Source organism: Panthera pardus, unplaced genomic scaffold (genome assembly GCF_024362965.1).
Source record: "Panthera pardus isolate Hobbes unplaced genomic scaffold, ASM2436296v1 HiC_scaffold_4, whole genome shotgun sequence".
Taxonomy (NCBI): Eukaryota; Metazoa; Chordata; class Mammalia; order Carnivora; family Felidae; genus Panthera; species Panthera pardus.
This window is the reverse complement of record NW_026526969.1, coordinates 11,716,328-11,742,816: the sequence shown is the minus strand read 5'-3', so window position 1 is coordinate 11,742,816 and position 26,489 is coordinate 11,716,328. Positions and strand designations below refer to the sequence as shown.

Genomic DNA, 26,489 nt, shown 5'->3' with positions numbered 1-26,489 from the left:
GGAAGGTGTTTGGGGTCCTGGGATGTGCGCTTCTCCCCGGCACAGAGCAGGTAAGCCTGGATAAGCCCCCGAAGCGCTGGGGCCTCTGAGGAAATGTCTGGGACTCGGCAGGTGTCTGGACCCCCAGGAAGGGGACCTGGCCCCTCTCCTTTGACCACGGGAAAGCTGGAGCAAACAATCCCAAACACAGTAAGGTTCCAGGATGGGTGTATTACAAAGAGCATGTGGCAGTGTGGCTGGGGACCCCCAGAGAGACGCGGTGGACACAGGCAGCAGGCCAAAGCTCATCGTGGGCTGACTCCTCACAGGCCAGTTTTAGTTTCTGAAAGGAGAAACTCCTTAAAAAACAAACAAACAAACAAACAAACAAACAAACAAACAAAAAAACCCTTTTTTCTTCTTGTTCTTTTTTGCAAAAACAAGGCCTGAGCCCTGACAGAGAGCCTCCCTGAGGGCACGGAGGAGCCGAGCGGCAACAACACGGAATGCAGTCAGAAAGCTCATTTCTCCACTCTTTATTAAAGCTAGGTCCTCCTGCCGATGGCTCCGCGGCCAGGCAGCAGCAGCTGGGGCCCAGGAGGGGCACCGAAGGTCAGGTCGTACTCTGAGGGGTGTGCACGGAGGGAGGAGCACGGAGCCGGACCCCGGCCGTGCAGGGCTAGTCCGCCTTGCCCTTGGCCCCCGACGTTCCCGGCCCACAGGGAGAGGAAAGAAACTGAGGGCACGAAGGCATCGCCCAGCACCGCGGACGCCTCCCGGGACCCCTGTCCTCCTCGTCGCCCACCCCACCCCGTCACCTCATCCAGCCGGGCGAACTCTTACCACCACCGTCCACGCCCCCGCCCCACCCACCAACTACTGCGCTTCCTACCCCGCCCCCAGCGCTGGAGAGCCCGGCTGCTGGCTCTCAGGCCCCAAGGCCATGCCTACACTAAAACAGAAGGAACTAGGTCTAAAAGGGAATGCAGTTGTTTCAAAGTCTGTTTTCTGGCCCCACTCACATTGGCCCAAAAGGCATGAGGGAAGAGAGAGCTCTCACATGAGCCACACTTCAGCTGCCTGCCCAGTGGCTCCCAATGGCCCAACCCGGAGGGTGGGGTGCCCACCAGGTGCGGGCCTTGCATAGCTGGGTGCCTGGCTTGTCACTGAGCCACAGGCTCAAGTCGGCACCCCCAGAGGTGGACTGCCACTGTGCAGACTGTCCATCCTGTGAAACGGGATTCTAAACAGAAACACTACTTGCTTCTAGTACAGAATAGTGACAGAAGCAGAGTTAAAGGGCCCTGCAGACATCACAGGGCCCCAAGCCCGTAGGGTTGTGAGAAACGATCCTGCTGCCGACCTGTTGCTTTACAGTGGGTTATTAAATCTAAAGAAGCATTGGGCTCAGAGGGCAGGGCCTTGTGTGTCCACCTGCCCCAGGGGAGGGGACAGCCCAGGCAGCTGAAGGCTGGGGCCTTGGCTCAGCAGCGGGCAAGAGGCCCCCAAGGATCTCTGAGTGTGCCGCCTCTGGCTGTCGGGGGTGAGAGTACCGAAGGGCTCGAAGAGGAGGCTGAGACCGAAACCCACCCGGCAACACGAGTGCCTGGCTGATCCGGGTGCTCCAGTGGGGTGGGGAGAGTGGGTGACTCTCCCCAGAATAAGGCTTCAAACTCCCTCAGGACCCTGCAAACACCTGCAACCCACCAGCCTGGGGCCACAAATTTGGTTTCTGCCGTTTTCTCCTCCCAGATTCTTCAGGCCACACAAGAGATGGAAATAAATATCCACAGTAGACAGAATAAAAGCTCTCCTAGCTGCATGTCTGTCCCCCCGGGTAGGGAGGAACATCGTCCTCTGGAAACCCTAAGGCTTCCCCTTAGCCACGCGCAGTCCCTAAAACTTCCCGGACACACTCAAATGACCAGAAGGTCCCTGAAGTCTCTCACTGAGGAATGGAAGAAGTCGTCAGCCGAACCCACGGGAGGAGGAGCGGGATGCTCTGCCCTCGACCACCCTCCCCTCCCCTTGACACAAGGGCATCCCCGCCCTCGCTGTACAACCCACTCACAAACTCGCCGGCCGCCGGTACCCCAGGCCACCCAAATTGGAATCCGAGTGAAATAAATAACACCGCCCGCCATCCCTACCGCTTGGCTTCACAGCACAGACCCAGGGATGCCGCAGTCTTGGTCGGGGTGGCCGCCCCCTGCCCTCGCCTCCTCCGCGCGCGCGGCTCTCCTCTCCCCGCGCGCCCCCTGCACGGCCGGACGGGCTTGGCGGCCCGGTTTCCCCGGGGCCGGGCAGGAGGGGCGCCCGAGGCCGGGCGGGGGCGGGCGGGGCGGTGCGCCGGGGGCTGAGGGGAAGGCACCGCACCAGGACTGGGGCCCTCAGCGCCCCAAGGACAGAGGAGCAAGGGGCCGGCGGCCCAGCGGGCTGCGCCTCCGTCAGCCTCGGGCCATCACAGGATGCTCTCCTCGTAGGCGCCCGAGGGCCCCGCGAAGGCGGCCGCGGGCTCGGAGCCGAAGCTCGTTCCGCCCGCGAACTCCAGCAGGGTGCTGCCGCGCTCCCCGGGTCCGCTGCCCGCGCCCGGCGGCCCCTTGGCGGGCGCCTCGGCCTTGGACGCGGGGGCCGCGGCCGCCGAGCCGGCCGCGCCGGCCGCGCCGCGGTGCGTCTTCATGTGGGTGAGCAGGTGCGAGCTCTGCGAGAAGCGGCGGCCGCAGTTGGCGCAGGCGTACGGCCGCTCGCCCGTGTGCGTGCGCTGGTGCGTGACGAGCACCGAGCGCTGCGAGAAGCGCTTGCCGCACTCGGGGCACGGGAAGGGCCGCTCGCCCGTGTGGCCGCGCCGGTGCTTGGCCAGGTTGGAGCGCTGCGCGAAGCCGCGGCCGCAGTCGGTGCAGCGGAAGGGCTTCTCGCCCGTGTGCGTGCGCCGGTGCCGCTTGAAGTCCGAGCTGTGGCCGAAGCCCTTGCCGCAGTCGGGGCAGCGGTGCGGCTTCTCCTCGGCGTGCGCCCACTGGTGCCGCGTCAGCGCCGCGCTCTGCCCGAAGCGGCGGCCGCACTCGCCGCACGCGTAGGGCCGCTCGCCCGTGTGCGCGCGCCCGTGCGCCGTCAGGTGCGCGCGCCGGCTGAAGCCCGCGCCGCACACGCCGCACACGAAAGGCTTCTCGCCCGTGTGGCCGCGCACGTGCGCCGCCAGGTGCGAGCCGCGGGCGAAGCGCGCGCCGCACTCGGGGCACGGGAAGGGCCGCTCGCCCGTGTGCGTGCGGCGGTGGCGCGCCAGGTGCGAGCCGTACACGAAGCTCTTGCCGCAGTCCGCGCAGCGGTGCGGCCGCTCGCCCGCGTGGTAGCGCTGGTGCTTGGCCAGCGCCGCCCGGCGCCCGAACGTCTTGCCGCAGTCGGAGCAGATCCACGGGCTCTCCTCCTCGGCCAGCGCGGCGGGCGCCGGCTCGGCCAGCAGCCCCCCGACGGCCGGCGCGAACGCGCGGAGCCCGCCGCCGCCGCCGCCGCCGCCGCCCCCCGGTCCGCCGCCGCCGAAGGGGTCGCAGGCCAGCCCCGCGCCCTCCACCAGGGCGAGCCGGCCCCCCAGGGGTCCCGGCAGGGGGCGCCCGTCGGCCGGCAGCCGGTCCCCGAAGTCCGGGAGGCCCAGGATCGGGAAGCCGTCCGGGTGGAGCCAGGACTTAGGGTGCACGGGAAAGTGGAAGCCGAGGGGGTGCGAGGAAGGGCCTTCGCCCTCCCCCAGGCCGTTGCCCACCTCGAGGAACCGCCTGTCCGGCTCGGGGTCCTCCTTGCTCCCGGGGGTGGGCCCCGCCGCCGCCGCCTCCTCTCTCGCCTCCACCTCGGCCTCTCCGTCCGCTTCGCCGGCCTCGGCCTCCTCCGGCCCCTCAGGCCCGGCCTCGGCCTCCTCGGGCCCCGCCGCAGGGACCGCGTTGCAGGCCTCCCGCCGAGGGCCTTCGCCGCCGGGCTCCGTGCAACCGCCGCCGCGCCGGTGGCGCTGGAAGTCGGCGCGCAGGCGGAAGGCCTGGCCGCAGTCGGGGCAGCAGTGCGGCCGGTCGGCCGTGTGCACCGCCTGGTGCCGCGCAAGCGCCGAGCTCTGGCTGAAGCTGCGGCCGCAGTGCGGGCACGGGTAGGGCCGCTCTCCGGTGTGCGTGCGCTGGTGCGTGACCAGGTAGGAGCGGCGCCCGAAGCCCGCACCGCAGAAGGCGCAGCGGTAGGGCCGCTCGCCCGTGTGGATGCGCCGGTGCGTGACCAGGTGCGACTTGTAGACGAAGCGCTTGCCGCAGTCCGGGCACGGGAAGGGCTTCTCTCCGGTGTGCGTGCGCTGGTGGATGGCCAGGTGCGAGCGGTACACGAAGCCCTTGCCGCACTCGTCGCAGCCGAAGGGCTTGACGGCCGCGTGGTAGCGCTGGTGCTTGGCCAGCCGGGACCGGTGCGGGAACACTTTGCCGCACACGTCGCACGTGGTCTCGGGCCGCCCTGCCGGAGCAGCCACGGTGGCAGGGAACGCCCAGGGTGCCAGCAGGTTCGCGCCAGGCTCCCGGCCCGGCAGGAAAGGCTTCGCCTCGGACCCCTCGGCCAGAACCCCGAGGCCCCCGGGGTCGGGACCCCAACCCTCCGGAGTCTGCGCCGAATCCGAGTCATCGGGGCCCCATGTCCCAGGCACGTCCCCCACGCCATAAGCTGCTGACCAGAGCCCCGGGGGCTCGTTCTCCTCCTCGGCCACCTCCGCCAGGAAGTCCTCGTCCTCCTCCTCCTCGTGGTCCTCTATATCGTCGGTCCAGAACCAGGCCCCTGAAGGTGACAAAGGCAGGCCAGAAGAAAGAGGTGAGAGGCAGCTCCTTGCAGGCTCCTCCCCCTGAGAAATCGCAGCTTGGGCGGGACCATCCCCTGTCTGGGACAGGGCACCTCCGTTTCAGTGAAGCCACCGCCTCCCCCGTGGGTGTCCCTCCTAGGGAAGCCGAGATTCCTTCACTTCTTGGACTGTTCTCAAACGGCATCAACTAATTAATGCCACCTGCTGAGGAACAGGGATGCTCTACAAAGTTGGTGACCTTGCCTGCAGGCTCCTGTGAGAATATTACAGGGGACAGGGGTCTTGTGCTCAGAAAAAGATTCCCAAGCTGTTTTCCTCAAAGCCCCTTGTGTTCCAGAGAATTCCACCCCCCACCCCTGCTTGGCCCAAGGCAAGCAAAACTGTGGTGCCAGCACAGCCCCGGCCCCTGCCGCTGAGGACCTGCCCTCCTAAGCACCTAAGCGTTGCTGGGCAGCCCTTCACCTCTGAATTCTTCACCAGCCTCAGGCTGGCCAGCAGCCATGGGTCTCCCTCCCATACTCAAGAGCAGAACCAGAAAAGCTACCTTAAGTGGAGGGGACCCAGAGGGGCCACTGGGCCCCAGCTCTCTGCACTCATCCTAACAGCCACCAGCAACTATTCAGGTATAGCCCACGCTCCCCGGCTAAGCCACCCCAAAGCTGGGCTTTTTCTGAGTGTGCATTTGGGAAACAGTCCCCAGGTGGCTAAGACTGGGGGAACTGCAAGCACCTTATCACAGAAGGCCAAAGACAGCCCCCTCTCCAAGGTCCTGCAGTTCTGTACCTCCCCCAGCAAACCGCACCCCGACCTCTCCCTTCAGTGCAGGTCATGGATATGGACTCGGGCCTGCAGGGTTTTCTACTTTATATAATGGAGTCCGGATATACCAGCCATTATGATACACCCAGGAGGGAACTACTATCTACGGAGCAGGCACTGAATCCCAAGGAACAGAAGGGAAAAGCCTGACCCACGGTGGCCCCAGGTGTTCCAAAGTACCCGTGTGCCTACTTTCTCATGAATACTTTGCCCCACGTGTGTCCACAGTGGGCGCACACCATTGCTGTAGCCCACTTCAGAACCCTGACGTCTGGAAGGCTCAGGCTCCGAGGGTGGGAATCCCTTCTACCCCACCTGGGTCCACCACCAAAACTGTGGCCAGTGCCAGGCATCACCTGGCTGGATGAGTCTGATTGCTGAGTCCTGCCCCCAAGGGAAGGTCCGGGCCGGCAGGGCTGCCCACCCCCGGCTCAGCCCTCGTCCTGTATTTCTGTACGGCACTCTACATGTATGGTGATATGGTCACATGGGCAAACCCAGCACAGCGCAGAGTGAAATAAAGCCAGACACAGGCACGATTTCAGCTGTGAAAAAAAACCACACATCATGTAAAGGGATACAGAGATGGGTTATTTTATTTTTTCATAATTGCAATCCTTTAAATTTTCTACAGTTAATAATATACCGTTGTAGTAAAAAGAAGCTTTAAGCAAGAGACAGAAGTTCCCTGAACTAAGCTCAGTTTGCCTGCAGGTGCCACCCAGGGCATGAGTGGGTGCTGTGGAGTGGCAGCGACCTCAACAGCACAGGGGGCACGCTCCTCACTGCAGTGCCCTCACGAGATGGGATTGTCGGTGGGAGGGTCAGGCAGTTGAGCGGATAGATCCACTGGAATTCTTTCTGTGAGTCTCAAAAATAATTTTAACTCAAGACTGGTGAGGATCGTGAGTAGTTTGAATGAGACTCCCTAAGGCAGGGGGAATTCAAGCTGAAGAACAAGTGCAATGTCTTAGTGGGGTGACTGTGCACCCCAGGACCTAGCCTAGGGGCAGCACTTGCTGGCTCCAAAACAGCCACTCAGGCCAAATGAGGGCTCACCAACAGGCGACCTCGGCCACTCAGTACTGGAAGGGGTGGGTCAGGTCCCAGTGACTCACCCACCACACCTCCTCCTTGGGGTCCAGGAGCAGCAGAAAGTTTCCCCCATGCACCCCGGGGCGGGGGGTGAACCCTTGCCCTGCCCCTACCTCGAGCCTCTGAACAAGGCTCTACAGAGAGAGTGATCTTAAGAGGGACCTGGGGGACCGGGTCACTAGCCCTGGAACGAGCACAGCCACTTATCCGAGAACAAGACGACACTTAACACACAGCCAGGTCATGGAGAGCACCACTAACACCAAGGGAAGGACGGTAAGGGCAGCCACGTCCCTAGCAGTCAGAGCTGGCTGCACCGCAAGACAGGACCTCTGGAAGGTACGGGGCCACGGGACAAAGAGCAGAGGAAGAGCAGCCTGCCCTAGGCTGGGCTCTGCTCCCTTGCCTCCTCTCACCAAAGTGGACCAAGGTCTGGAGGTTGGGCCCTGGAGTGGGGGTGTCCCATGTAAGGGTCACTCCGGGCTGCAACGGGGACAGGGTTTCCAGGGGGGGACCTGGGATCCAAGTGAGCACTTACCAGGTCTACTTGTGACATGAGAGCCAGGACAGAGAGGTTTTGCTCTGACAAAGAGGGTGACGGGACATTTTGCAACAGTGGCCTATGGGGTCAAACACAGTTGCTTCTTCCAGAATCCACAGGGAGAGGGTAGAGGGGAGGACCCTGAGTGGGAGCTGGTGTTCCATCCCCAGAGACATTGCTCCTAAGGAGTGTGACCCTGGGTGATTAGCTAGGCTGGAACCAGCCCTCAGAGGCCCAGTGACAATCCCAGGGGCTGACCAGTGGCAGCCTCAGCACAGCCCCCGAGGTACTTCTAGTAAGTGCCCTACCCAGGTGCTCATCAGAGGGCCTTGGGGAAGGGCAGGGCCCCTGGGCCACACACCTGGTGCACCTGTACCCCTGAGCTGCTCCGCATGACCGACACACAATGCCCGGAGAAGGGTGCCACCGTTTACTAGGACTCCCACCCTCAGGCAGCCTCTGCCCCTGTCCAGGGACCCAGAGGCCTGCCCTCAGGCCCAACAGTGAGTCAGCCGTGGGTCTGCTCTGACTAAACGCCTCTCTGCTGCAACCCCTAAGTAAAGTCCACACCTGCTCCTGCCTCTTCCTCCAGACCCGGAGCCTCGAGGTGGCCTTGGGGAGAGGCCCCCACCTGGGGACAGTTACCAAAGGAGGACACGGACAGGGGCTGGTGTGCTCAAAGCTGCGTATGCCTCCTTCCTCCAGGGCTGCTGGCCAGCTGCCTTTCCTCCCCACTGAGCAGGGATTTGGTAATCAGGGCTGGACTCCAGTGTGACAGCTCCCGACAGGGCCAGGTTTCTGTGCTTCGAACTGTCCTCCCGTGAGGGCAGAGCCCGCCCCCCATCGCTGGCCTCAGCCTCCTCATTTGTACCATGAACTGTAATACCAAGGACCAGTTATTAGCAGGAGCTTGAGGCCGGGCCCCTCCTCACTTGGAATGTTTTCTGGCTCCTTCCCCTTCTGCCGACACCGAACCCCGGGGTCTGAGGCAAGACAGCACCTCCGTGCCTTCTCCCTGGCTCAGACCACAAAGGGGGATTCAGTGATATCCCAGGCCCCCTCGGGGGTGTGACAAAGGGAAAGCCCGTGCTGAGGTCTGACACCCCCCCCACCCCCGTTCTCCCAAGGGCAGACAGGCGCTCACGGGCTGTGTGACGTAGACACCACCTGCAGGCTGGCGCCCAGCCTGTGCCTCCGCTCCACAGCCGCTCTGAGTTCCGCCTCTCCAGAACCACTCCCCGTGCTCACCCACCGTGGGATTCGCCCACCTTAGTGTTTTACCTCTTACTGCCTTTAAATGTTCTCTCTATCCTCTCCTGCATCATCTGCAGGCAGGTTTAACCCTGCATTCTGTACTCCTCGTCTGTCCTTCACTTTCACGTGAGGGGCAGGACCAGCAGCCAGCCCCACCGGGTGCCAGGCCCGCGCCAGGTACGGTGGAGACAGCACAGGGGTGGACGATACACGGTGCCGGCTCTTACGGAGTCTGCCGGAGGCGGCAGGCAGGAAATGAGGAAGCAAACATCCAGCCAGGACCGTTTCAGACAGCACGGTCTGCTGTACATGCAGGAAACATCCTGGAGGAAGGCAGGAGGGAGTGCTCCTGAAGTCTATGTGGTCAGAGAACACGCGACCTAGTAGGGACCTAAGAGCCGAGCCAGCCACACAAAGGGCACTCTGGGCAGGGGAAACAGTAGGCACAAAGGCCCTGAGGCAGGCGAGAGCCTGAAGAGAAAGGCTCTGGAGCTGAGCCTGAAGACCCAAGGGTGTGTGAAGTGAGCCTGGCAGGGCGGCAGGTCTCAAGGCCACAGCAGAGAGCCCAGATGCTATTCCAAGCACATGGGGAAACTTCCAGAAAGTAAGGCAGACGGCTAGCTCAGGAACACCTGTGCCTGATGGCCTCACAGAAGCGTGGGATGGGGTAGCGCAAGGAAGGCAGAGACACAAGGACCACTCAGGCAGGCAGCCAGGCCCACTCAGGTGCCCAGGACGCTGCAAGGGGGGCCTGCGGGGGACAAGCGGGGCCACTTCACGCTGGGGGCTGGGGGGATTCACTGCGGGACGCCCATCAGATAACTGAGTGGAGATGTCAAGCAGACAAGGTCAGGGCTGGAGAAAGAAACTGAGAATGGGCAGCAGAGATAGAAATGGTACCGGAGGCTCTGGTCCCAGTCACCAGTCACCTGGAGAGGACAGAAGAGGACGCAGGACCGTCCTGGTCTCATAAATAAGTGAGGGCAGGCGGAGAAGCAGCCGGGAAAGCAGCTGAGAAATCGAGGCACGTGGAGTCCTGAGGCCAAGAGGGTCTGTATCTCAGAGAGCAGAGAAGCCAGCCTAGCAAGGACACAAGGCCAGCCCAGCAGGCCAAGGTGGTGGCAGCGTCCTCAGGAGGCCTGTGGTCAGCCCACAGGTATGCTGTATTCCAGCCACGATCCCTGCTCCAGTGCACGTGTGGGCAGGGAACGGGCTGCTGCCAGGGGCAGGGGTCTGGCAGGCGACTACAAAGGGCAATCACGAAGGAAGGAGAGGTGCTGCTATCTAAGCCGGGTGAGGAGACAGGTGCAGGAAAGGGGTGGGGTCAGAAGAGGCGAGGACAGCGAGCACCCGGGAGCTGGAGGTGGTGGCCACGGGGTGGGGAGCCAGAGCAGGACGCGCCAAGTCAGCACTGGACAGGTCTTGGGGTGCCTGAGTCGGGGGAGGCGGACAATGTGCCAGACCTCTTGGCCCAATTTTTCAAGCAGCACAAGAGAGGAATACACTTGTGTTTTGCCAGACTCCAATCTAGAAATCCAGAAACTCTGCTGGGCTCAGAACAGTTGGCATCTGTCCTGCCCAGACCCAGCAATCCTCAATTCTCAACGGACTCAGGTACTCAGAAATGAGTACAGGGAGAAAAGGGAAGGAGACCGTCTAGCAAACAGACTACAGTTCTAGTTAAGAAGGACCTTAGGTGGATTTAGTGCACCCAAGCTGACCCCAGCCCTGGCTACCTTATCCCCTCCCGGGCACAAGGCCACGTCTAAGACTATGCCCGGTCCTGCCCCTACCTCGGGCTCCCCAGACAGGAGGGGTGGGATAGGGGAGCACTCTGGGCTCACCGGCCCTACCTGGCACAACAACCAGCCACTGGGGAGGACAGAGGGGCAGTGGCCTGGCTAGCCGTCCTCCTCAGGGAGCTGCCAAACTCACCCAGGGTCACAGGTCACATTGTGGGGACCACCCAGGCTGAAACCTGCAAAAGTCTGCACCCCAGGACCCTCCAAGAAGCGTAGACAATGGGGCCACATCTAGACCACATGATAAGAGACAGGCCAACGGAGGCCTGTGGCCCCTTTAATTGCAGGTGACTATTCTGAATAGGGCCGACCCCCCACTAAGGCCCCCTGAGAAACATCACCCACATCCAAGCCTCATCCTGTAAGCAGCTGCCATGGTCTCACCAACTAAAGCCCTCCCCAGTCTGCAGCCCAGGAATGGCTCCCAGACAGGGTCCCGGAGAGGGTGGACAGCTGGGGCAGGAAGGCCATTCTGCAACACCATGGACAGCGGGGCCCAGGCTCTTAACCACCACTTTAGAAGCCGATTTCCTCATCCGCAAGGGAGGCTGCTCTCCTCTGCCCTGCCATGTCACGGGGGTGCCGTGAGGATACAAAGTAAATGGGAAAATGCTTTGAAGAGTACACGTGTAGGCGTAGCATTGTCTGTGTTTTTCTGTTTTTATTTGAAAACACGTTTAGGAGAGGCTCTGAGTCTATCCAGGCACGTGACCGGCATGAACCATCCAGCGCCCCTCACTAAGGTGACGTCACTCCAACCCAAGGCCGGTACACCCGCCATGCAAGGGCCCCCAGGGAGCCCTGAAACACCGAGCCTAACACACACCTCCTGAAGCACCCCCACAGAACCGACAGTCCCGCGCCCTCAGCCTGGAAATTATGGATTCGGTTCGAATTTCTTTATTCCCCGTGTGAGTAAAGCAAGCAAAGCTCAGGGGGTTAGAGGAACAGAGCCAGAGTCACCTCAGTCCCCGGAGAAATTTGCCACCCTGAACACTTTCCGTACACATCCCTCCCAAACCTCCTCCCGGGAAGGTGCGCGGCTGCCCGCCCAGGCCTGTGGCCGGCCCCCCAGACCCTTCGTTCAGAGATGGCCAAGTGGGTGCAGAAGGCAAAGAGCCGGCTCCAGTCTGGGACCCAGAAGGGCTCTGGCACGGCCAGGACCGAGCATGCCCACTCCCGTCCCTCTGCGCCAAAGACTTAACGACTGGCCCTCGCTTACCAAAACAACTCCAAAACCCAAAGAGACGCTCCAAGGCAGGGACAGGGACAGTGTGAAGGGCTCCTAAGAGGAAGCTCGAGGTTCTGTAAGGACTCCCCAGCCTTGGACGACCATGGGCTGGAATCAAGAGAAGCCAACCCACAAAGGCAGAGACTGGCGCACGACGGCCTCCCTGTCTCCACGCGCCCGTCCACGGCCCAGACCGCCAGCACCAGGGCTGCAGCAGAGAGCTAAGGTGAAGGCCAAAGTCCGGCAGGGCTCTGAGGAGCTACAGAGGCAGAAACCGCACGAGTGCATCTCATACTCACCTGTGTAGACGCCAGTGACAATGTCTCCTTCCTCAGGACGGGGGCTATCTGGGACCCAGGGCTCCTCCCCTTGTTCCAGCCGGAAGATCAGATCCGGCTTGGGGATTGGGTATCCTGGCCAGGAGAAGGACAGCCAGCAGCTGCAGGGCCGCTCTGGCCAGGCCCGCCCGCACCCCACGTGGTGCCATCCCAACACCCCAAGCCCTCCTCACTCTCTCGCCGCTCTTCTCCCTCCTTCCCAGGACCAGCTCTCCCGCCTCCCAGCCTCCACTCTGGGAAAGCCCACCTTCACTTCTCTAGAACTTTGCCTTGATACCCCCCAGCTCTTCTGCAGAGCCCTGCCCGCACCTTCCTCACCCCTCTCCTCTATTAGCTGACTCCTCCCCCCTGGAGGCCTCTGGGGAGTATACAGAACAGAGACCACAGCTGGACTGGTGGCTCCCAGAACAATCCACCTGGCTCACGGCACTGCTGGACCACAGTGAAGACCCCAGAACACAGCCCCACCCAGAAGCCAGAGTGGTCCCTAAGAACCCCCAAGAGGTGGGCTGGATCCAGGACCCCCTTCTCCTAGACCCTGGGGTTTCAGAAGCCACTCTCTCAAACAGCTAAGCTGCTAGCAGTCATCACGTAGGAATGCCTCTTGGGGACGGAAGGCCCCCTGCTTACCCAAGGACACCAGGATCCCATAGTTCTCCTGCATGACATCCTTGTAAAGGTCCCGCTCGCCTGCGTCCAGCCTCTCCCACTCCTCCAATGAGAAATACACAGCCACGTCTTCAAAGGTGACCAGCCCCTGGAAAACAAAGAGCCCTGGCCACTGCCCTAAACTGCCCTAGGAGAGAGGCAGGGGAGCCCCTAGAAAGAGAGCGACAGAAAATTACTTCAGGAAGAGCTGCCCGTGGACCTGCAACATGGAGCTCACGGGGACACAGCCCAACAGCCCAAAGCCCCAGTGGCACCGAGGGCTTCTGAGCCTGGCTGCACCCTGAAAGGCAAGGACCCCACGTCCGTTCAGAGGTGAGGAACCCAGGCTCAGACGGGGCGAGCACTCAGCTCGTGTGGGGCAGAGCCAAGACTCTCACACTGAGGCCAGGAGACAATGCAGCTCAAGTCCACGGCCGTGCTAAGAGGCGGTGTCCTCCCCTCCTATGTCATCGTCCAACCTAAGCCAGCGGTCGCATTGGCAACGAGAGGGCCCACGCCCGGGTGAGTATGTGGCATCGACTAACCTGCCTGGGCTCGGCAGGAAGCCAGAGCCCGGCCAGGTGAGCGGCACTCCAGGTGAGGGACCACAGCCCGATCCTGGGACAGAGCCAGTCCCCTGAAATAACTGCGCATAGAGCAGCTGAGTAAGTGGCAGTCAACACACTCAGGACATCCCAATGGCCTGGGAAGTCTCGGGCCCCAGGGAAGTGGAACCATATCCCATGGCTTTGCGGGTAGAGACCCCCAGCCGCGTCCTGCTGCCCCGTCCCTGCTCACAGCCTGAGCTCGCCCTGATGACCACAGCGCCCCTGCCTCGCCAACAGGGCTCTCCAGGACAGCAGGTGCCAGGCTTCCCCCTCAGGAAAGCCTGCCTGGTTAACTGAGCTCCAAGTGAGAGAGCGGCTCACCTGAGACCCAGCTGTCAGGGAATCGTCATCATCTTCCTCCTCCAAGTCCTCCTCGTCCTCGTCCTCCTCGTCCTCGTCCAGGTCCTCATCCCTAGGTGTGGCTGGAGCCCGGCTGGCCTGCAAGGCTGAGGGGAGGATCTCTTAGGGACCCGCCCTCGCCAACAGGCCTCACGGCCACCCCTGCCCAGACAGCAAGTAGGTCAGGAGCCCCCGCTCCTCCGTCCCAAAGCCTGGGTCCTGACGCTCCAGCTCCACCCTATTGGGCCAAAGAGCTCTCCCGACCCGCCCTCCCAAGCTCCCTCACCTCCTCCCCCCAGAGCCAGCTCCTTTTCCTTACCCTTTTCCCGAAGAACTGGGGACCTGGCATCACCGGCACGGCGAAGGCGTCCCTGGGTCCCCAACGTGGGACTCTGCTCCTCGGCCACCACCTCGTTCTCGTCCGCCTCCACCTCCACCTCCACCTGCTCCACGTGCCCGGCCTGCCCCCCCTCCTCCTCTTCCTCCTCCACCACCGCCGGGTCCTCCCCGTCCTCCGCTAGGAGCTCCTCCTCCTCCTCCTCCTCCAGCTCCACCTCTTCCCCCTTTTCTTCTTCCTCTTCTTCCTCCTGAGCAGGACCACATCCCAACCCATCCTCCGCCTTCGCCAGCTGCGTGGCTGGTGAGTCCGGGGTCGTACGAAGAGCCGCCATCTTCTCCGGAGGAAAGCCTCAGCTCGGCCTGAAACACAGACGGGCAGCGGGGATGAGCCGCCCCCACCCCCCGCTTGCTCCCACACGCTGCTCCTCGGGCCTCCCTCCGTCCCCCGGGAGGCAGGACTCATCTCCCCCACTACACAGTGACGCACCAGAGGAGGAGGGACCGAGGCTCTTCCCGTGCTCTCGTGAGGCACAACTGGGACGCTCTGTGCCCAGAAAGACTAACCACAGAGCCCCTCTCTGTGACCCCATTATGCAGCCTCAGCTCCTTCTTGCCAGCAGTTCCGTGCAGGGCACGAACTGCTGTGCCGTCTAGGAGTAAATCAGGGATTTAGCCTAGGTCTTCATCCTCAGGGCCCGTGAGAAGCAGGGGGTCCAGGCCACACGGCCGAGGGTGGCCCACGTCTGGCTGCAAGGGGCGAGTGCGGCCTGGGAGCAACAGCCCACCTCCATCCGGGGACCCACCTCTGCACACCGACACTGTGCCAGCAGGGGTGCGGGAGGAGAGGCCCGGGCTCGGGCAGGGGTGACAGGTAAGACAGGCGGGCTCATTCGCCACCGCCTGGAAGGCCAGCCGGTCGGGCTCCTATTTGCCAGAGGCAGCACACAGACGTCGTGGGTCTGCGCTCCCCCCTGCGTCTCCCTGGCCCCTCACTCCATCCAGGGCATTCGGGAAAAGTTCAGCAGCTCGTGGAGATTTGCTTCATCGCCGGACCAGCAGATACAACCTAAAATGCCCTTTAACGGCTCTTCAAGTTTAAGGATCAGAGAATCCCAGGAGGGAACCGTCAAAGGCCCAGTGGCTTCCAGGGTGCCACTCACACCAGCGTCACAGCTGCCTCAGCCCAGGTGCTCCGGAGATAGAGCCACGCGGCGGCACGGCCCAGACCCGAGGGCTTGGGGGGGGCCGCGCCTCCCTCCCAGGTGCACGCCCTCCACCAGCCTGTGGAGACCCAAGGGCAGGACAGAGTCACAGTTCTGACAGGTCGGTTTCTGGGGCTCCTTCTTGAGTGAAAACTTGAGGAGCCTACCCCCCAGCCCCAGCCCCATCAGCGTTTCAGACCTAAAGTGGGCCGCTCCCGAAATGATCTGAGCCCACTGCAAACACAGCAACCCCAGCACCCTGGGATGACGGCACGACCGCCAGAAGGATCCTGCAACATCGGGCCACGTGGGGCAGGTGGGCCCAGCGCAGCTCGTCGGGCTCCAGCAGCGGGCAGCATCTGCCGCGGAACCCCTCCAATGGGACAGGGGCGCCCCACGTGGAGACGTGCAGGGTCACGAGAGCGGCTCGGAACACCAGGTATCCACAGGGAAACCGCTCAGTGACGAGCTCTCATTCCACAACCCCTCGCTTTTCTACTAACGAGGCGGCACGCACCGGTTCTCGGCACCACTCTGAGCTGCCGCGGCTTTACACGGCTTTTCAGAGCAAGTGCCTCGGTGCACCCATGAGAGCCTTCCAGAGACCAAGGCCCGGGTCCAGGGGCTGGGATGTGTGGGCATGCAGAGGCCACCTGTGTCCTGCCCCTCATGCTCCCCTCCAGCTGACTAGATTGCGGATTCACAGGCACCGAATCCAAGGTCACAGGTGAAGAGCTATGCCTCTACAGGCCACCCCAGCCTCCAGACGCTCCCCCAAACCAACCTCCTCGGTCTCCATGGTTCTTTGGGCACGTGAGGGTGCCCAGGTGTAGAAACGTGTGCCGTGGGTAACGCCAGCCACTTCCAGGAGGGCACAGCCCTCCCTGGCACTCAGGGCACTGAGAGTGTGCTCAGCAAAGGTTTCCCAACCACCACCCACCTCAGGCCCACAGGAGGGCTTTTCTCACCCAGGCCTCGGGCTACAAATCCACACTGAACTCAGACACCGCACCAAGCCCAGCAGAGCTGCCTCCTGCCTGGCCACCATCCAGAGCAGACTCCCACAGGCCAGTCTGCTGTACCCGAGGACCCACTCACAAAAGAAGAAAACTCCAAGGCTTTGGAATACAGTGGCCCTAAGCTGGTCCCACCTCCAGACCTTTGCACATGCCATTCCCTTTCCCCGGCTCTCACTTCCCCTCTTCTTCACTGATCCTCTGGAAGTAGCCTCCTGGGTCCCCTATTTCACACAGTTCTCTGAACTCTGCCCTCACGGCGCCTCACTTTTATATATTTACAGAACTGTCTGCTCAGTGCCTGTCTCCCCAAGCACACAGTCCACTGCAGGAAGGCGAAGTTCCCTCTGCTCATCTCTGAACACTCCCCCCACCCCACCTCGTGCCAGGCACAGAGCGATCACTCAAATATTTATTAAGGAAACGACTCTAAAGTCTGTAATCAACACGATAACATGAGATTTTAAAAACTCAGGGGCACCTGGCTGGCTCAGTCAGTAGAGCATGCGACTCTCGATCTCGGGGTTGTGAGTGCAAGCCCTACGTTGCGCACAGAGCTCACTAAAAACAAAAACAAAAAACAAAACCCTCAGTAGTCTGACCCCACTGCCACGTTCCACAACAGACTGACCACTCTTTGGGGTCCTTCAAAATGAAACCCATCCCAGAAGCACTATGGAGTCTCTGCCTTCAAAGAGGCTGTCACCTGACGTCCCTTTTCCTCCAAAATGCACCTGCTGATGACCAGAGAAGGGAAAGGCTCAGCAGCACTGGAGGTCAGCAGTCATTCTGCAGATGGAATCACAGCCTAGCACAAACAGACACCCCACATACCCCAACACAGAATCCAGAACAGAATCATTCCGGAAAACAGACTTCAGTCACTCAGGCACCAGGCTCCTTCTGCCTCGCCAGGCAGCTAGGTGCTGGGCACACTCCCCCAGACCCACACGCTCTCCTCTCTCCTCTTCTCAGCCTGCCAGCCCACTGAAACTCACTCCGCCCGCTTCCTGGCATCCGATCCCAGGTCAGAAGCCACAGAGGGTCAGGTAAGCAGCCTCATCGACATAAGCCCCCAGGGCATCCCAGACCCTTACTTCCCTTGGGGCCCTGCACCCTAGGACACAGCACTGCCGACACTCAGAACTGAGGATGACAAAACACCCTCTATGAGAACAGAAAGCAGCAGCAAAGTTTGGAAACTGTTAGAACTCTCCACAAAAGTCCCAAATCCAAGAAGCCTACCTAGAAAGGAAGAAACGTGTGGGTACATAAATATCTAGGCCCCTTCCTTCCCTCTAGGTGGCCTTACTGACTACACTCCTGTTATTCAAGGCCTTCCAGGTTTTTGCCTCCTTCAAGAAGCCTTCCTTCCTTGACAACTAGGATCCTCACTGTGTGTCCATGGCTCGGGCTCCCTTACTCTCCAGGATTTGCTCCTGGTGCAGGTGTATCCATGGGGCTACTCCCCCAGCTCCCCCAGGCCAACACTTCGCTATGCTGGCCAGCTCCCCAGACCTGCCAACACTTGTTGAACCAAACCAAGTACCAAGATCTCTCCGCACAGGTGCAGCTAGGGGCCTAATCCCTCTGCACACCTCCCCTTCTCCCTACCCACCTAGTCCTCTACCAAAGGCCAGCCCCTCTCCCACCTCTGCCGCCACATGGGGCGGCCCAGACCCTGTCCAACCCCAGGGATGAGTTCCCCTACCGGACGACCAGCAGTAGAAGACGACATAGCAGCCCACCGGAGCCTCCATTTGCAGAGAGGGAGGACCCAGACGAGGCCCCCAAGGTCACTAAGCAAGCTCCCGGGGCGCCTGGCCAAGCCACTTCCATCCCTCCAGGGGGCTTATCGGGCTCGGGTCTCCCGCAGAGGCCCTGGCGGTGACAGCCCCTCCTGGATGGGTGTGTCCCCGGGGGCGGCCACGGCCCAACCCCCGCCCCTCGGGCCTAGCCGGCGGCGGGCACCTCCCGAGGAGTCCGCGCGTGTCCTCCCCAGCCCCGCCTGCTCCGCGCCGCCGGCCTCTGCCCGCCCCGGGGGTCGGAGCCCGCCCCCATCGCGCGGGGCCGGGCGGGGGTCGGCGGGCGGCGCCGGGCGTGGGCGCGGCCGCCGAGAGCCCGGCCGGCGCGCCGCTCCGGCCCCGCCAGGCCCAGGCCAGGCCCCGTCGGCCCCGCGGCCTCCCAGCGCCGGCGTGGAGGGGCGGCCCGACCCCCCGGCCCGGCCCTCGCGCCCGGCCGCCCGCACCTGCCGCCCGCGCCGCCGCCCACTCACCGCGCGCGCGCCGGGCCGGCCGAGCCGCCGCCGGACGCCGGGGCCGGGCCGGGCCTGCGCGCCCAGCGCTACACAAAGTGACGGCCCCGGAGCTGCGCGGCGGCGGCGCGTGGGCACCGGAAGTGCTGCCGCCGGGCCCCGCCCCGCCCGCGCCCACGGGGGGCCACTTCCGGTCACGCGGGGTCGAGCGCGGCTCCCGGAGGGGGCGTGCGTGGAGGGAGAGGAGGTGCCGCTCGTGCGCGGGAGGGCGCTCTGGGCCCTGGAGCCCGGCCCCACCCCTGGGGATCCCGGTGCCCTCATCCCGCGACCCCGACCCAACCCCTGGAGACCCCAGCCCCACCCCTGAGAACTCCAGCGACTCCTGCCCGGAGACCCCATCCCACTCCTAGACACCCCAGCGCCCTTTGCCCCGACCGGAGATAGGGCCCCCAGTCCTGGGAACCTCAGCGCCCCCTGCCCAGATCCGAGGCCCAGACCCCACCCCCAGACACCCCATGAGCCCCAACTCTGAGACCTCGACCCCAGCCCCTGGACACCCCAACCCCGCCCTCTCCCTGGAGTCACCGGTGACATCCTTCTCACCTGCGAGCCTACTCCCTCCCCAAGCCCAGTAGGGATTCCTAATTCAACCAAGATTCGGGAATGACTACTGAGTGCCAGACCGGAGTTCATCCCACCCCAACCTTGGGACCCTCTCTAGGTCCGGAGCCCGTGGAGACAGGCCATGACCTATGGAGGAGCCTCGCGGAGGCCATCCATCCAGCTGGCGTGCCATGACACCAGACGATGGTAGGGGCGCTCCCTTGCAGGTGATGGACAAGAGGGACTGTAGCAGGTGGGCCGGGTGTCCACTGCTCACGGGCACTGCTTTGTGGGACCACTAGTGCCTGTAGGACCAGTGCTGCTAAAGGCAGGGGTTTTATCCAGAATGGATGACGATGAGGACTGAAGGTGCGGGGGGGGCCAGGGCAGCTGAATGAATGCATTGCAATCCTTGCATTGGAGCCCTTGCGTGGAAGGACTTGAAATCAGTACCACGAAGAGGGCCAGCCTCTGAGCACGGAAGGGTCTACCAAGCAGAGGGAGGTACAAACAATAGGTGGCCGTAGGAACTGTGAGAAGGTGAGGCCGCTGGACTCAGGGTCCACCTGCAGTCCTCCCCCAAAACCTGTCTGCATCCACCCCCAGGGGCGAGGCTGGGGTCGGAGCTCTTGTGCCCACAGAGGTCCAGGCCCTTTTCAGCCTGGCTCCACACCCCCAGTCAGGAATGGTGTGGCCCGGCTCCTTCCCTACCTCCCACCCCACAGGTACCATTATTCTTATATTTTCTGTAGCGGTCCCTCAGCCTGGGACCCACCAGACAGAGCAGCAACCTAACTGGGCTTCAGGCAGGTTCAAACCTGTCTGAAACACCAGCTTCTCCCCTCCAAAACCTCAGCCCCTGGCTGGTGAGCTTGTCAGGCTTACAGAGGACTCAAACCTGTGTCCTGAAGAGGGGAGGGGTGCAGCCCCCCAACCCCAACTCTTGCCTTCTGGAGCCCAGAGCACCAGCTGCCCACCCTAACTCCTCATCATGACTGGCTTTAGCTCCTGGTGGCTTAAAAATGTTTTCAAATTAATATAACACTTAAAAACGGGAAGTCTCTTGTAAGAAGATGGAAAAAATCAGAAGTTCTCCCAATGCACAGGCCGTGGCTTACAGGGCACCTGTTAGGGGGCCCTGAGAAGTGACAGCAGCCCCTGCTTCTACACGGCACCTCCCGTCTGGTCCTTTGGAGCCCTGGACCCCCAGCGTAGACTCTCCCCCCCTCCCCAGGTGGTCCCAATGAGAGGCTCTGAATGTAGGTTAAGGAGCAGGAGCAGTGGAGGCCGGGGAAAGAGAAGCAGCGGGAATGGAGGCCCAGAGACTGGCACCTGGACCTACATGGGGGGGGGGGGGGGAGGTGGCAGGGAGGGATGGTGTCTCCCCGGCCCGTGGAGAGCTGGAGAAAGTGCAAATGAGGCCACCCAGTGGGAGCAGCACCTGTGACGAGGCGGGAGAATACTCCACCCTTCCCACCAGCACTGCCCATTGGCCAAATCCACTTGTACTGTGGGGGTGCAAGGGGGGCCCTGGGACCGCAGCCACAGTTCGATGCCCAAAGCTGGGCAGAAAGCATGTGGGGGTAGAGTGGGGGGGCTAAAACAGACCAAACAGCTCCATCCCTGCCTTAGGACCCCCCCCCCCCCCGCCCTCCTTGTCAGGCAGGGACGGGTATCACCTCAGCATCTGCTCAGAACTTTTCTTGGCCTGTCCCCTCACCTGAGGCCTAAACCAAGACCTGATTTCTTCCCCTCCCTTCTCTGAAGAGATTTTCAAAGGCATGGAGTCCACCAGACTCTCCCCACTCAGCAGGCTCTGCCTGAGTCTCTTCTGCTGCCCCCCCCCACCCCCCGGGACCTCTCTGTTCCCTCCCCTCTCTGAGGCTCTGTCTCCCCCCACCCCCAGGAGCCTCTCCTTCCTCCTGCCCTGTGATGGGCAGAGTCCCCCAAAGCTTGTCCGGCCCAGGACACCAAGTGGTGCAGCCACACAAAGGCCCCACAGTCCACCACCCAGCCGGCGCGTCTGAGGTCAAAGTTGGGCTTGGGACGCTCCCCCCAGGGTATTCCCCCTCTGCCCCACACCTGTGGCTTCAGAAGCAAGGTGTGCTCAGGCAGACCGCCCGCTATTCTGTGAGACTAAAAGCTAAGCTCCTTGATGGGAGCCTTACTTTATAGTCAGATAAATAGAACCCCCTGCTCTTACGACCCCGCCTGATCTGGTTGCTTCCAGCTCAGCTCTCCACTGGATCAAGACTGGGTGCTCGGGGGCCTTGCCAGCCGCCTCAGACTGGCCACGCCTCTGCAGATGACCCTCCTCTGGGCCCCGCGTCATCTTTGTGCCTACTCAGGAGCAGTGCTAGGCTGTCCCAAACAGGTCACGCTTGGGCCTCTTCATGTCCTGAAGTCACCTGGCCTTGACCCTTCCAGCCACCTAAGCCCAGAGCTGCCGGGGTTTGGAGCTGGCTGCCCCAGGGCCTGTAGGCACGGAACCTGGGCACGACCTAGGGCGGGGCCCCTGCCAGGCAGGCCTCTCCCCACAGGGGTGCTGGAGAGCCAGACCCCCAGGCTCCAGTCTTGATTCCCTGCCTCCTCTCCCCTTTACTCCATCGCACAGTGATGTTTGAAAGCCGCTTGGGTTTTATGAACTCACAGTCCTGGTCAAGTCCTGGCCCCTGCCCTTCTCTGGCCGCCTCTTCCTGTGGGTTCTCGGGTCCTCCATGGCACCACCGCTCTGAGGCCAACGGTTTTTCCACCCCTGCTTTTCTGTTATTCTCAGCGGGGATTCCTGATGGGGTGTTCCCTCACACACCCGCACACGGCTGAGTGCAGGGCCCAGTGCTCATGCCTGTTCTCTGAAGCACTCAGGCCCAGCCGTCTAGGTGGTGGGGAGGGCAAGGAGACGGAGCCTTCACTCGGGCCCCTGGTTCAACAGGCCCCAAGAGTTAGGGCCTCGGATTGAGCCGTGAAAGCTGACGGGAGGTGCCAGGGCTGAGTGGGGAGAGATGAGCAGGGGTGGGGGCCAGCAAGAGCTTAAAGCGTGCCCGGACTCCGCTAAGGGGCTGTCCCCACCCACGCGGAGATGCCAGTTAGGTCCATTTGCATTTACTGCTGGGGTTCTCAAAACTCGGAATTGCAATCCTGCCTGGGAGCGACAGAGAACCCTCACGAACAAGTATAAATGTAAACAAGGCGTCACTATTCCATACCAGAGGTAATTGGGAACCGAGAGAGACTTGGTGTCATTTTTGACAAGATGGGCTGGGGTCTACACGTGCCCAAGTCCTGCGAGTTGTCTGCGAGGGGCAGCTGACGGGAAATAGAAGGAACCTCCGAGGAAGGAACCCAGTTCCGCTAAAGGCCTCTGCCAGCGTGAGTCAGCCTGCAGAGGTACGGGGATCGGGAGAGCAAGCAGGCCTGCATCAGGGGCCGGTCCACCCTCCGCCCAGCTGCTTATAAAGCCGGAAGGAAAGAGGGGAGAGGTGGCTGGCAGTACGTCCCGGGGTAAGGCCTGCCTAGGCCTGTGCACCTGCACCCTGGAAGAGTAGGAAGCAGCAAGAACAGAGTAGCAGAGACCCAAATGGGACGTTCCCACTCAGCCCAACCAGCGGCTGACCTACTGTCACTGGGAAGGGGCTGGTGGAGGTGAGCTGGGCACAGGGAAGCAGCAGCCCCTCCCAGACACGTCGGGCTACCCTCGGCTTGAGCTTCTCCGGAACCATGCCACCTGCACTGGTCTCCGGGACAGAAGTAAGGGACACAGAGTCTCCAGGCGCAAGAGGAGAGCAAGTCACAACTATGAGGTGCAGCCTGCGAGCCACGGGCCAGGTGCTGGGGGAAGTGGAGGTGGGACAGGTGGCATTTCAGCCAAGCTTGGAAGGCGGCCAGAAGCCGGGAGGCAGTGGGACAGGCGAGACCTGACCCGAGCAAGAGGAGGTGGGGAGTTTGGGGCCAGTGGGGGGATGGGGGCCGTCCTGAGGCTGGAGACTCATACCTCGGTAGGGCCTGCATGGAGGCGCGCAGCCACCGAAGGCAGCAGGCGGGGGTGGGTCATGACTTACCAGGATGGATGCGGGGCCACGGCAGGGGTCCACACAGTGTCTTAGTCTACTTGAGCTCTTATAACAAAGATACGACAGACCAGGGGGCTGAAACAACATTTATTTCTCACAGTTCTGGGAGCTGGAAGTTCAAGATCAAGGCGTTGGCAGAGTCAGTGTCTGGTGAGAACCTGCTTCCTGGTTCATGGCTGGTACCCTGGCTGTGTCCTTCTTCAGTGGAAGGGGCAAGGAAGGTCTCTGAGGACCCTTTTATAAGGGCACTAATCCAGGGGCGCCTGGGTGGCACAGTCAGTTAAGCATCTGACTTTGGCTCAGGTCATGACCTCAAGGTTCGTGGGTTCAAGCCCCGCATCGGGCTCTGTGCTGACATCTCAGAGCCTGGAGCCTGTTTTGGATTCTGTGTCTCCCTCTCTCTCCGCCCCTCCTCCACTTGTGCTCTGTCCCTCTCTCTCTCAAAATAAATATTTTTTTAAGTTTATTTATTTATTCTGAGAGAGAGGAGGAGAGAGAGAGTTCCAAGCAGGCTCCACACTGTCAGTGCAGAGCTCAGTGCGGGGCTTGAACTCACAAACCGAGCGATCATGACCTGAGCCAAAATCAAGAGTCAGATGCTTAACCAACTGAGCCACCCAGGCACCCTTCAAAAATAAATAAACATTAAAAAAATTTTTTTTAAATAAGGGCACTAATCACTAATCCTGTTAGGGCCCCACCCGTAAGACCTAGTTACCGCCCAAAGGCCCTGCCTCCTAATGTCATCACATTGGGCATTAGGTTTCAACATATGAGTCGAGGTGGGGGTGGGGGGGGTGTGTTGAGGTGGGGGACACAAATGTTTATTTAGTTCATAGCACAAGGTGATAGAGTCCAGCCGTGGAAATAGGGATTTCTGCTGTGTGGGAGGAAGCCCATCAGTCTGGGAACATTCCCTGGTTCTTTAATGATCCTTGACACCAACTATAAAGGACTCTGCCCATCATCCTTCCAGAGGGAGCCCCTCCCCACCCCAGCTCCAACCCCCACCCCAGATGCCACTCCTGCCCAGTCGGTCCTCTGAGTCTCTTCTAGCCTCCCACCTAGAGAGTGCTGAGGCCAGCCGGGAGGGCAGAAAGGGGGAGCAGGCAGAGAAGACAAGAGTGTCCACTTAACAGGGGCAGAGGGTTGAATCCAGGCCCCTGCAACACAGCAGAAAGGAACAGGCAAGGGTGGGGTCTAGACCACAGACAGGGCAGAGGGGGGTGACAGATGCTTTCCTTGACCAAACTTTTAGTGGGAGTTCAGCTCAGGCCCTGACTTCCAGCTTCCGTGTCTGTCTGTGTCACCCAGTTTTAGAAAAATCCGGTCACGTCAGTTTAGCCAGAATCCTCACCCTTGATGTTTCTTCCGTCTTCATAAATTTCCACCCACCAGCTTCCCCCTAGCCCCTCCTTGGCTGTGAAGTCTTCCCTCCTCCTTGCTAAAACCAGATTCTGGTCCAGTGCTATTCTGAGGTCTCTTTTCCCCTATTGCATTGGGCCCTGAATAAAAGCTGGTTTTACTGCTTTAACTGTCGTCCAGCTCTGGTTCTTTTTAGTGGTGGCACTTGTGCTCTCTCCCCACACTGGGCATGTGGGGGTTGGGTGGGAACTTTGGTCAGCACCCCTCTGTTCCAGGCTCCTTGCCAGGAGGAACCCAGGAGGGCTTCCCGCAGGGGGAGACACTTGGGCATGTCCTGAGAGCCCAGTGGGAGTGAACTCTGCCCAGACAAGTCCCTGAAGGCAGTGGCATGCATATAGGTGGGTCTGTTCAGAGGTGGCACCTGCCCCAAGCACCTGTGGACCTCACAGAATTCCAAATGCACCCGCATGCCTGTGCCCCTGCTGGTGAGCCACAGGAAGGCTGACACACAGAACGAGTCTCATGACAATCACAGGGGGTGCTGACAGCCTCCTCAAGGCCATCGTCCCCTTGGAGGGCCGCTGGCAAACTGGATTTCATGACTACATCTTTCCAGGCACCCAAACTGTCACAGATGCGTAACAGTGACACGGAAGCTGTTTTAATGCCAAAGTCTATATGATTTGAGGGACACCACTTGATTTCTTGCATTTATTATGTGTTTTTAAGGGAGTGACTTCTGGGGCGCCTGGGTGGCGTCCAACTTCGGCTCAGGTCATGATCTCACAGTCTGTGAATTCGAGCCCTGCGTCAGGCTCTGTGCTGACAGCTTGGAGCCTGGAGCCTGCTTCGGATTCTGTCTCCCTCTCTCTGCCCCTCCCCCACTCATGCTCTGTCTGTCTGTCTGTCTCTCTCTCTCTTTTTAAACAAATTAGTTACTTCTCCAGGGGGATTGGGGAAATCTGTCCCAGATTGAGTTCAGCCATGAGTAACAGGAAAGGCCGCCAAAGCAACAGTGTATGCAAACCAAGGTGTTACTGTCCTCGGGTCCAGGGCTCCTCCAGCAGCTCCCCAAGGCCGTGGACAACCTCCCCTCACCACGCCCACACCCACCCGTTCCTCCCCTCCCCTGCCCTGACCGAGCCACTCAGCAGCCTCTGAAGCCACGCTGCTGGGGCAAGAGGCAGAAACCATCAGTGCACAGGTTACACGGCGTTGTTCAAATTTGATTTGTCTTTACATATTTATTTATTGCACCACTGATCGTTTACGTATTCCTAAAACACGAAGATAAGTTGAGAGTAAATTGGGAAGGTAAGTTAACTTTCAGGGCCTGGCCGAATGTGGTAGAAAGAAGCCTCAAAGATTTTTTTAAAAGGCCAAAGAGAATGTGAAAAGCCTTTTGCTCTGAGGTAAGGGATTCACATGGCTCCTGTAGGTCACGCGGGACAGAGGTGGTTTAAGGGGGTGCTGGGGAAGGACCTCCCGTAACTGCGCATCCGTTCTGGGCAGTTCTTACCTGATGGCTCTTCCCACGGCTTCGGCTTCTCCGCGTCCTCTGATGGCATTGAGAAGTTCTCTCTGCGGGCTGCAGGCCTCCAACACGGATCCCGCACTTGCTCGCCGCCCTTTCAACAAGGACAGAGCAGGCCTCGCGTTCAGAGCTTCCGCCGGGCACCGGGGTCTCCCCTGAAGGTGACAGCACTGTTTATGTTGACGGCTGCTTTCCACTGGTGTCAAATTGACGCGGCTTTCAGCCTGCGGTGTTCATCTTTTTAAAATACACTACCCGCAAAAAAAAAAAAAAAAAAAAGGGGCGCCTGGGTGGCTCGGTCGGTTAAACGTCCGACTTCGGCTCAGGTCATGATCTCACGGTCCGTGAGTTTGAGCCCCGCGTCGGGCTCTGTGCTGACAGCTCAGAGCCTGGAGCCTGTTTCAGATTCTGTGTCTCCCTCTCTCTGACCCTCCCCTGTTCATGCTCTGTCTCTCTCTGTCTCAAAAATAAATAAACGTTAAAAAAAAAATTAAAAAAAAAAAATAATAAAATACACTACCCGCACTTCCGGGTTCCGGGCCAGCCTGTAAGGGGCTTGCAGGCCACTGCTCTGTCCTCACAACAAGAAAAAAAGTGGAAATCAACGACCCATCTCAGATCCTTCAGAGAATCAAGGTCAAA

General features: G+C 61.0%; 1 protein-coding gene across 2 annotated transcripts; it reads right to left on the bottom strand.

The window, feature by feature from the left end:
* Positions 1 to 500: 500 nt before the first annotated feature.
* On the bottom strand, positions 501 to 18,428 carry ZNF316 (zinc finger protein 316). Of its 2 annotated transcripts, none has more exons than XM_053893787.1 (6): positions 18,297 to 18,428; positions 13,784 to 14,163; positions 13,447 to 13,571; positions 12,500 to 12,626; positions 11,831 to 11,944; positions 501 to 4,767 (listed from the first exon to the last, which is right to left on the bottom strand). In XM_053893787.1, the coding sequence occupies exons 2-6, from the start codon at positions 14,133 to 14,135 to the stop codon at positions 2,441 to 2,443; spliced, it is 3,045 nt and encodes a 1,014-aa protein (XP_053749762.1). In that variant the 5' UTR covers positions 14,136 to 14,163; positions 18,297 to 18,428; the 3' UTR covers positions 501 to 2,440. The 2 variants fall into 2 exon arrangements, with proteins under 2 accessions (XP_053749762.1, XP_053749763.1); XM_053893788.1 differs by lacking the exon at positions 18,297 to 18,428 and adding an exon at positions 14,607 to 15,054.
* Between the last annotated feature and the right edge of the window lie 8,061 nt (positions 18,429 to 26,489).